This window comes from Podarcis melisellensis, assembly GCF_964234715.1.
Source record: "Podarcis melisellensis genome assembly, chromosome: 2".
Classification (NCBI taxonomy): domain Eukaryota; kingdom Metazoa; phylum Chordata; class Lepidosauria; order Squamata; family Lacertidae; genus Podarcis; species Podarcis melisellensis.
The window spans coordinates 3,787,917-3,798,941 of NC_138529.1; the positions used below are offsets into that span (position 1 = coordinate 3,787,917).

The following is an 11,025-nucleotide window of genomic DNA, read 5'->3' on the forward strand; positions in this document are numbered from 1 at the left end:
AGTAATGCACCAGCAAGCCGACAATGCCCAAAGGAGAGTGTTGGAAGGCTTCTGAAAATGAGAGCCAGACATTGGAAGGGGCTGCTTAATCCTCCCCGCCCCACCCACCCACCCTTCTCTGGTCATTTCACCCTGAAGCTGGGTTTCTTCTGACCTTAGGAGACGACTTTGGACAGAAGAGAGTGGGGTTTTTATTTTACATTGGGGGCGGGGGCTTTTGCAAGGAAGAGATCAGCAAGCCAGAGAAAGGTTAAAAACTCCTCTAGTGCCCCTTCCCTGAAAGGGCGGGGGAACCCTACACTCACATCTACATCAGGAGGGAAATGCAGGCTTGGAAGTGGCACATTTCCCTTCCTCTCGTGTAGATCCAACCTCAGTGAACCCCTGACATCCCCCACCAATGCATATCTCACCAATATTTCCAGCAACCTTGTCCTTTTGGGTTGTATATCCTATATTGCCCCTTGCATGTGCTTTACATGACACACACACACACAAACACAAGCAAGGAGGCCAAACAGGGAAGGCTCAGAGAGGGTGAGTCAGTGTGGTGCAGTGCTTGACTAACATCTGGGAGAGCCAGGGATCAGACCCCAACTCAGCCTTGAAGCTCTCTGGGTGACTCTGAACCAGTCACAGTCTACCTAACCCCTGGGGAAGGGGGAAACTGTACACACCACCTTGAACTCCTTGGAGGAACGGTGAGCTATACACTGAAATTAATAAATCAGCAATTCTACAGGTTCCCAAGCTGAGGCCTTTCAAAAAGACTGAATGAATGAGAGAAGAAAAAGTCACTGTGTGAGAGGGTATGAGTGGGGAAGAGGGGAAGGAAGGAAGGAAGGAAGGAAGGAAGGAAGGAAGGAAGGAAGGAAGGAAGGAAGGAAGGAAGGAAGGGAAGAGGGTCTGCACTAAATATCTGGTTTAAATATTCTTTTTGAAAGTTGCACATCTCACACAACCCAAAAGATTATCTGTGTGTGTGTGTTTGTGTGTGTGTGTGTAAAAACTCCAAGTGATATTAGTAAATATCTCCATGACAACACAGCCAGACATCACCTTGTGACATCATCAACAGAATCATGTGAAGTCAACGGTTTTATCATCAGAAATAAATGGTAGGAAAATGAAATGAAGCAGAGGACATTCAAAGGGGGAAAAGGTGGGGCGTGATGCCATGACGTAGAGCATCAAAAGCATGCAAATGTGTTCATAGCAAATGCCAAAAAGGGATGGTGCTTTTAGACCCGGGATGGGGAACCTGTGCCACTTCAGGTGTTGTCGGACTACAGCTCCCATTGTCCCTGAACATTGGCTGTGATGGCTGGGGCTGATGGGCGCTGGAGTCCAACAATATATGGAAGGCCACAGGTTCCCCAGCCCTTCTTTACTCACTCACAAACCACAGTAAGGTGTTCAACCCTAATGAAAAATAATTGAGTTTTATGGCCTGAGAGATGCTGGCATTCCAGCACGGTTCACTTGATTATGAAAAGCAACTTATCCACAGACACACTTAGCCCAAGAATTTGTCCACAGTTACAGAAGTGAACTGAGCTCATAGCCCTTTCACACAAAAACCAATTCCTGCTTCCCCCACCCTTTCATTTCAGCAGTAAAATTGGGGGAGGAGAGGGAGTCGTTTGTTGTTACCATTGTTAGAAACAGTTGGAAGTTAGAAATCCTCCTGAATCATCTTCTCATCACCCAGGGATCTTAGAGCCTGACTTACCAGAAGCCCACCCCACCCCCAACTTATTCTGAGAGCTGTACTTAGCAAGCAAGACATTTAAACCACCAACTAGAAGCCCCCAATACATGTCTGGTCATTGAGCAATGCCTGGCTTAAGGAGAAGCACCAAAAAAAGTAGCATCAATGGCAACTTCTGTTGCCAGCAGGCCATAAAGTCAGGAAGGGAGTTGAGGCACAGGCACCCATCACCTCCCACAGTCTTGGCAATGTGGGCACCCACCTTTCATCCAACAGGAAACAGCCAAGAGGCACATGCAGGCTTAAGGGAGCTGAAATTTGGAGAAAACTTAGGACAGACTGAGCTCCAATATGAATGCAACGCGGGTCACCAATGCAACATTCACCTCAGCAAGTGTTGCACGTAACCAGTGCCTTATCTTAAATGACATGCATTCAGGTATTGGCCCCCAAGGCGACATGCTGAGCATAGCAGCAATCTGTGACTCAGGCAGGCCACAGGTGAATTCTTCATGTGTACAAGCTAGCACACACTGTATGGGAACGCACGCATGCACAGATGGAGACGTGCGCAGATCAGTGTTTTGCCATGCCTTGCGTCACAACTGAAATCAGGCCGCAAAATCAAAGGATGTTTACTTTGCGGATAAGCTTGTCTATCCATGGGACATTGCAGGGCTGGAAAGGGGGCAGGAGGGGCATCAGCAGACAGCAGAAGCTTCCTCGTGAGAAAAGGCTAATAGAAATGAGGATGTTTAGTTTAGAAGACAGGATAAAGGGTTATAATTGCATGTGCATGGCTTGGTGCAAGGGAAGCAGAGAAACAATTTCTCTCTTTCATATGCAATGTGATCCCGCAAATGCTCAGTGAAATGAATGGCTTGTAGAATGAGGGGGGGAAGCAACTTGATGGGTGTAAGGAGGATGCTAAAGGGGGGAAATTAAATGGCCTGTGGGCACCAATGTGGCAGTCAAAATTCAGAGCCCACTGTGAAAGAAAAACAAACACCACTGACAATCACTCCACATGTTTACTGCATCCTGTCTAATTTGGCTTCCAGACCACAGGCGGATGGGCACACCTGTGTGCCAAGTAAAGCCCCTTGCACACAGAAAACTAACATGTCCAGCCTGGCTTTCTCCCTGACATGCTGATTTTCTATGTGCAGGAATCTTTTTCCCCCTCTGTGGCTAAGGAAGCAGTCAATCCTGTGAGTTCCCACCTGCAGCAGTACTGGCCAGACACATTTTCCAGCTCCGTGGGAATAAGGTCCCTGCCTGCCATATGAAACACGGAGCCCATTCACACACTGCACAGCAGGAAATCAGAGTTTGCCACCAAGTGTTCACTGCTCAGGGATCGGCAGCAAATCCCGCCTCCTGTACAAGTGTCCCCTTCACACCTCAGGTTCTCAGTGCATAGAGAAGAACTGGGCAGACTTTAGCCAAATCTCTAAACCCCAATTTCATTTCCGCTGCTATGAAGTAGGGACAAGAGCAACCTGTGCAACTTTTTGTGTGGATCAGGGACCCTATGTTTCAATTAGGCTTTTCCCAGTCCTGTTTCAAGGGAGGGACCAAGAGTAGACTATAAATGTATCCTCAGCTGATTTCACTGCAAGGAAGGTGGGTCAGGCTAACAGGAAACTCGGATTGAAGGTGAGTCAGGCTAACATATGAAGCTACCTTAAATTGAGTCAAGTTGGTCCATCTAGCCCTGGCGTCTTCCAAATGATATTGAACCACAGCTCCCATCATCCCTAACCGCTGAGCGTGTTAATGGGAGTTGGGAGTTAATGGGAGTTGGAGTCCAGCAATGTCAGTTTCCCAACCAATGCTGCCTAGCAGGCAGTTTCAGGCAGAAGTACTCCCCAAAACCTGCTACCTGAACCAACCACTACAGGTACACAGAGGAAGGTGCCTTACATCAGGCCAGCCTATTTGACCATCTAGTACTGTCTACTCTGACTGGCAGTGGCTCTCCAAGCTCACACAGGAAAAGGTCTCTCCCATTAACTGCTACCTGACCATTTAGATGCAGATGCCAGAGACTGATCCTGAGTCTTTCTATATCAATTTTGGGGAAGCTATGCCTTCCCAGATGTTGCTGGACTCCAACTTCCACTATCCCTGGGGCTGAACCGCAGCTGGGGGGCCACAATCCCTGCTCTACTTGCTGAGGAGGTCTTCTACCACTGCGCTATGGTCCCTGTCCCCACGCTCACCCATTTGCCATTTGCATCTCTCTACTACATTGCACCACCATCCAGTTTCATTATAAGAAAACTGCCCAAGCAGGAAAAAGGACATTTGCAATTTCCAGCACCTTCAAGCTAGACACAGTTTAACCACACCGCAGAGCGGGTTTCCTCCCCTCCTTCTTTGAAGCATTATGGATGAATTAAAACGCACCCTTGCTGAGCTGCTGACAGGTGAACATGCTCACCTCCTTTCTACCCTTTGCAAGTGTCAGAGAGGTGTGAATTGGCACTCTGCTCTGCTAAAAGCAAGCTTTAAACATAACATGTTGCAGCCGTGGGATGGCTCCCAGAATAATCCCTGGAGCCTGATTCACAAATTGTCCCCTGGAGTTTAAGCCAGATTCCTAGAGAGCCTGAATGGAAAGGATAGCCAGAAAACTTAAAGCATGTGGGTGAGCCAGCTATCTGGCCACAGGGCAGCAGCCACACAGCGCACCTTATTTCATTCCTGTTTTCATCCTACTCTTCTTCCAAGGTTCATAAGGGGCCACAACAACCCTGTGAGGTTGGCTAGCCTGAGAGATGACAGGTGACCAAAGGTCACCCAGTGAGTTTCATGGCTGAATGGGGATTTGAACCCTGGCCTCCAAACTGAATCATAGGATTGTAGAGTTGGAAGGGACTCTGAGGGTCATCCAGTCCAGCCCCTGCAATGCAACAAGCTGGCTTGGGAGGGTGGAGCAGCACTATGAAGCGAAGGATGGCTTTGTTGGAAGCTGCCATTCGCAAGTCAGACCATGGGGTCCATCTAGCTCAGTACTGTCTAGACTGACTGGCAACAGGATTTCACCCAAGAGCCTCTCCCAGCCCTGCCTGGAGATGGCCAGGACAGTACCTGGGACCTTCTGCTTGCAAAGCAAGTGTTCTGCCACTGAACTGCGCTCGACATCTCCTTCAGGTGACCAGGTCACATCCAGTTTCATAATTCCAACAACAGCAAAATTCAGCAAATGCCAGCACTTAAAAAGATCTAATGTGGGGCAAGATTGCACAGAGAACACAATCTTAAGTTACTTCATGATTATTCCTTCACTCCCTCAGGAAAGAAAGGACTCTTTTGGAACAGAGCCTGCCTGCAAGGGCAGCTTCAGAAGGAGACCTCTGTGCCTTCAGGTAGCAGGGGAATAAGATGCAAGGGGTTCTGTAGCCAGAAACTGGGACTTTGTATTTACGGAAGCGTCAGGTCCCCGCCTGCCTCTTCCAACCAACAGAAACCTCTGCACTTGGCCCAATGAATTCGACATCAGGTTTGCAACAATAAAAAGATGCTTTGGGGGCCACAGGTCTCTTTGGTGGCAGGCAGCTAATTTGCAGTGCAATCCTCAGCATGTTTACTCTGAAGTAAATTCCACAATAATAATAATGGGTGAGGGGTTATGGTTTTTGTTTGTTACCAAGCTGTGTATTTTTTTGTGTTTTTATATTGTAAAAATGCTCTGTGCTCCTCAGAGGAAGGGCAGTATAGAAATTCTAACAACTCCTCAACGGGGTTTTCTCCCTGGCGAGTTGCACTTAGAATGCAGCATTTTATTCCTGCCACCTACAAGCCATGCAGGACTTGCCCCGATCCCTGGAAATGGTTAGCAATAAAAATGCTTGAAGAGCCTCACATGCACCATTGTCACAGTGCAATTCTTATGACAAACTCTGCAAGGCAAGGAGGTCAGCGCTACCATCCCTACGTTGCTGCTGGTGGTGAGACTCAGCAAATGTGGGCTTTGCTAAGGCCCCCTGGTAAGATCACCAGAAGGGCAAGCTTTGAACCCAGAGCTGCCCCATTTGTCGCTCGGTCTCATAACTACCAAGCCACACCAACGTGGTCAGCCTAGGAACATAGGAAGCCACCTTGTACTGGCTCTGCCATTGCTCCATTGGTCTCCATTGGAGCCAGTGTGGTGTAGTGGTTAAGAGCGGTAGTCTTGTAATCTGGGGAACCGGGTTCGCGTCTCCGCTCCTCCACATGCAGCTGCTGGGTGACCTTGGGCCAGTCACACTTCTATGAAGTCTCTTAGCCCCACTCACCTCACAGAGTGTTTGTTGTGGGGGAGGAAGGGAAAGGAGAATGTTAGCCGCTTTGAGACTCCTTAAAGGGAGTGAAAGGCGGGATATCAAATCCAAACTCTTCTTCTTCTTCTTCTTCTCTGGCTCAGACCTCTACGCCTAGTAGCTGAAGATATTCGCAGCCCTAACTGGACATGGGAAATTGAACCAAGGACCTTCAACATTCAAAGCAAGTACACTTATCCCTGAGCTAAGGACCTTCCCCAGAGGATATGGATGTAGGCTATAGTCCAAGGAACCCTCCAGGGAGTTGAGCAATATCCAAACAGCTGCTAGGGTGGAAGCAGGGGCACAGCGAGGATTTTTGTTAGGGGGGCAGCCAGGATTTTTGTTATATTGATTTTGATGGATTTAGGGGTGATTTCTGCCACCCCCCTGCCACCCCTTGGCTACACCCATGGGTAGAAGGTCACAGGTTCCCTGGCATCTCCAGGTTGTTGTTTTGTTTGTTTCTCAAGGAACCAGAAAGCAAGCAATGCAATGATCTTCTTCCAGATAAGCACTGCCAGTCACTAGTAGACAACACTGGATAAAATGGATATATACTCTGTTTTGCTGCAGCGTGGCTTCCTCTGCCCCATCCCATGCACTACTGGTTTTCTTGTTGGTCTTTTCGGTGCTACTTCCTGCTCTAGATCACCCACTTTTGCATTATTCAAGCACTAAGTCACAGAAAAAATGGTGCAAACAAGTTCTGTCTGCAACGCATGGCAAGTTTCTAGTCCCCATGGATGCAGCTAAAACAACAACAACCCCCAACCTAGGCAACGCAAGCTCACTAAGACTCTTGCACATTGCATGCAGATGACTTCGTCTCACAATATGGAAAGATCAACAAGCGCTGCTGGCGGTTGTGGGGGGTACATGGGTTTCCCCACACCAAAGCAGCTGGAGACAGTTCGTCAAATGCTATTAATTGCTGCGGCAAAAAAAATTAGCCCCCCAGCGGTAAAGCCTGGCAGTTCCCCCATGACAGCGGCAGGAGCATAGCGAGAATTCAACTGCCTAAACTTGTTGGGGCAGACAAAAGCTTGAGCGAACCCTGAGCTGAGGAGGATGCACACGTCCCGGTTCCGGGTCTAGAAAACACGGGGCGGGGGGGGGCGAGCGGGACCAGCGCTACTACAAGCCCGGCCAGGCGTCCTCCCCCCTGCGCCGACAGGGCACCGCAGCAGCAGCAAGCCTGCCCTCCAAGCCTGGCATAGTCCTCGCCCCCACCCAGCCCGGGCGCAACGAGCGATTGGTGTCCGGGAGATCGGAGAAGCCTCCGCGGTGCCCAGGGACGCCAGATGGGGAAGATCCGAAAGAGTTTGGCGACGGAGCCACAGGCAGACAGAAAGGCCCAAGGGGGGCGGGAGGGGAAGCAAGTACATGGGGTTACTCACAGCGCCCGGAGCTTGACCCACATCTTCTTACTGGGGGCGGACTTGAGCTCCAGGGGAGAGGGGCAGCCCTCGGGGGATTCCAGCAGGTCGAGCTGCGGGACCTCCATCGCCGCTGCTTATGACACCAGACGGGGAGAAAGAGAGAAAAGAAACGGTGAGCCCCGAGAGAGCAAGCGCCTCGATTCCCCTCCCCACCGATCTTCTAGCCCCACTCCCGCGCGTGGGGGGGGGGGCAGGCAATGCTCTCCTCCCACAAGCAAGCAAGCCTTTGCTTTTGCGCGCTAGCCGGGTGGCTTGCTGGGCGCTCGGCGCTGCCTGGGGGACTCGCCGGCCGGGGCTGGTGCGCAGGGAGCGCGGGGCGGGGGGCGGGCTCGGGCGAAGCGAGCCGCCTGAATCATCCGTTGTTGGGGGAGCTGCAGCCAATCCCCCCCCCCGCGCCGGTCTTAATGGCCTCCCTTAACCGAGGGAGGGAGGGAGGGAGGGAGGGAGGGAGGGAGGGAGGCTTCCCGTGCGATCCCTCCTCCTCCTCCTCGGCTCCCGCGATCCCCTCTCGGCTCCCACGCGCGGCTCCACAGCGGAGAAGATGAACCGCGCGCGCCTCCTCCCCTCGCTTCTCCGGGGAAGGCAAGCGGGAAAGGCCGCCGAGTCCCGCGCGCCCCGGCAGGTGCCTGCAGGGGAGGCGAGGCGAAGCCAAAATGGCCCCCGCGCTGGGCCACAAAAGCCCGCGACCCCCGCAGCCTCCAGCCTCGGCGAAGGCCGCCCTCGCGACCATTACCCGGCTCCAGTCGCCCTCTCTGCCCGGGGAGACCCCTGGGCGGCGGCGGCGGCGTCCCCGAGAGGAGCAGCCCGGGCGCAGCTGCTGAGGATGGCGACAATGGGGCGGCGGCGGCTGCCTCCTCGGAGCGCATCCGGATTCCGGTGGAAGCGTCGCTGGCAGCGCGCAACTTTCTGCAAGCGGCCAGCAGCAGCGCGGCTCGCCCCTGTTGCTGGCGCGGCGGCGGCGGCGCGGGCAGTGCGGCAGCGGGGAGAGGCTGGGCCAAGGAGGCGGGCCGGCAGGGCGCAAGGCAGGCAGCCAGCAATTGCCCTGGGGCACCCAGTCGCGCACCTGTTTCCTACTCCAGCGCTCCGCTCTGACGAGAGAACCTCTGAGGACGGGCAGAAGCCACCAGGCAGCATTCGGCCTGTGCCAACGTATGCTTAGGAACAGAGAAACTTGTAGCCACTAAGACACGCACTATACACCCCACGCCCCCAAGACTCCTGGAAACTGTAGTTTACCCCTAACAGACCTGCCAAACTGCAATTCCCAGGATTCCTTGGGAAGAGATGTGCTATCAATGTCTGGCTGCTGCACAGCCTTTTACTAAGTCAGTTCCACTGGTCCATCACGCTCCATATTCTCAACATCGGGGATGGGGATAATGGGCATAGCCAGGATTTTTGTTGGGGGGCGCTAAACCTCAGATTTGTGCTGCTTTTGATTGATTGGGGGGCAGCTCCCCCTCTTTGGCTATGCCCATGATGGGGAACCTCAGGTCCAGGGTCCAAGTGCCCCTCTCTGTCCAGCTCTCAGAACTCTCCCCCTGCTCAGGCTTCAAGTCCTCCTGGGGTGTATTGGCCTGACTGAGTTGTGTCTTACAATTTTATGATTCTATGAAATTCCAAACTGCAGGATCTCTTCATAATAGTCATAGCCAAGCCCATGCAGAGGGGCCGCAGGGAGGAGCGTCGGGGACCCTGGCCCCAGGCCTCAGAGGCAAAAGCTTGCCAGGGGGCCCACCAGGGACCAGATACTTTTTTGCTTGAGTTTATAACTTTATTTTAACAGAACTCTCACCCCAGGCCACAGACAAGCCCTGCACAGTCCTGGTCACAGCCACACAACTCACAGCCACACTGCTTTTTAAGATTATACAGCCTTCTAAGGTTGGGCAATGAGGGACTAAATGAGGGACGTGGGTGGCGCTGTGGGTTAAACCACAGAGCCTAGGACTTGCCGATCAGAAGGTTGGCGGTTCGAATCCCCGCAATGGGATGAGCTCCCACTGCTCGGTCCCTGCTCCTGCCAACCTAGCAGTTCGAAAGCACATCAAAGTGCAAGTAGATAAATAGGTACCACTCCGGTGGGAAGGTAAACGGCGTTTCCGTGTGCTGCTCTGGTTTGCCAGAAGCGGCTTAGTCATGCTGGCCACATGACCCGGAAGCTGTACACCGGCTCCCTCGGCCAATAAAGCGAGATGAGCGCCGCAACCCCAGAGTCAGCCATGACTGGACCTAATGGTCAGGGGTCCCTTTACCTTTTTAAGGTTGGGCAAATGATTTGCTCCAATATCTGCTTTCAGAGCAGCATTTTCCTTTAAGTAACCCTGTCTTTCTTAGAACTTGCACATCCTTTTCTTGAAACCAAAGCACCTTGTCTTTCCAGTGTTCCTAAATGCTGAGCCTTGGAGCAAATGGAACAACTCCTCTTCAGTTTTCTTTTCCAGGGTGACCCTGGGAGCCAGTGGCTCTCTCGCCTCCTCTTTCCCTCTGGTTGGCTCCAATCAGCACAAAGGGTGAGAAGACATATTTTCCATGGTTCAAAGCTCCGCATCTATGCTCCCTGCTATTCTGAACCACTACACCTCTGCTGGTAGATCTCTAGATGAGCTGAAGTAGATTGGCGTGGATTTCTGTCTCTCAATTGTTGAACAATAGCTGCATCAACAATGGCTGCATCAGGATATCCCGTTCAAGTATCCATTGCCCTCCTGGGTGGGGAGTCGTCACACAGCCTGCACCTGTACATCTGAGAGTAGGACCCTGGTCCATAGCTGTGACTTCAAGAGAGTTTGGAGAGCCCTCATTGATACGTTGCTGTCAGACACTCATCATCTTCAAGGCTGTGCATAATTCCCTCTATTTCTGATGCTCAGGCTGTGAGTGCTGTTACTTGTGTAGCCAAAATAGTACCATCCCACACACAGCCTTGGGTAAGCTCAATTTCTGCAGAAAGATAAGAACATTTTGGGAGGGGTGGGGCTAAGAGAGATGCCAAGAGCTCAATGATCACTGTTGTAGTGGGGGACAGGAAAGCAGGGGGTGGGTTGCAGTCCTAATAGGGAGCACTCTGCACTGCAATCTTTTGTTTCAGATCCCACTTGTAAATAACCTAAACCTTCACAATAGCTATGGCCTACAATTCAATGTGCTCGTCCAGCAAGATCTTATTCCTGTTTACCCAGAACTGTTGTTGTTGGCACCCATCTGTCTCAAGAGACAATGGAGTGTGCCTCCAGAGGTAAAGTCAAACTGCTGGAGCATCACAGCATCTGCTGCAGAGACTGGTAACTCAAAGCTGCTGCCTCCCACATTGTTTTTGCTGTGTTAGCAGCACAGAAGTGACCTCCCCGGGGCACAAACCTGGGCAGTGTGTATGGAGGTCTTGGGCTGTTCAGATGACACGATCCCCTCTCGGCCAAAGCTGAGGTGGTCCAAAGGAAAGCAGAGCAAGATGTTTGGCTCCAGCAGGGCTGCAAGTGTTGCTGGAAGGAGGTGTACAACCAGGGTTGCCAACTTGAACAAATCATGGGGAGGAGGTCAGCCCCCCCCCCCCCGCATAATCAAT

At 52.0% G+C, this 11,025-nt stretch overlaps 1 protein-coding gene across 1 annotated transcript in view; it reads right to left on the minus strand.

Moving 5' to 3' along the window:
• PDE1B (phosphodiesterase 1B) overlaps window positions 1-8,377 on the minus strand; it is a 107,612-nt gene extending 99,235 nt beyond the window's left edge. The window contains exons 1-2 of the mRNA XM_081898132.1: window positions 8,194-8,377; window positions 7,419-7,533 (exon numbers count right to left, since the gene is read on the minus strand). Of these exons, the coding sequence (XP_081754258.1) occupies window positions 7,419-7,533; window positions 8,194-8,326 (248 nt within the window). The 5' untranslated portion in view covers window positions 8,327-8,377. The remainder of the gene's footprint in view (window positions 1-7,418; window positions 7,534-8,193) is intronic.
• Between the last annotated feature and the right edge of the window lie 2,648 nt (window positions 8,378-11,025).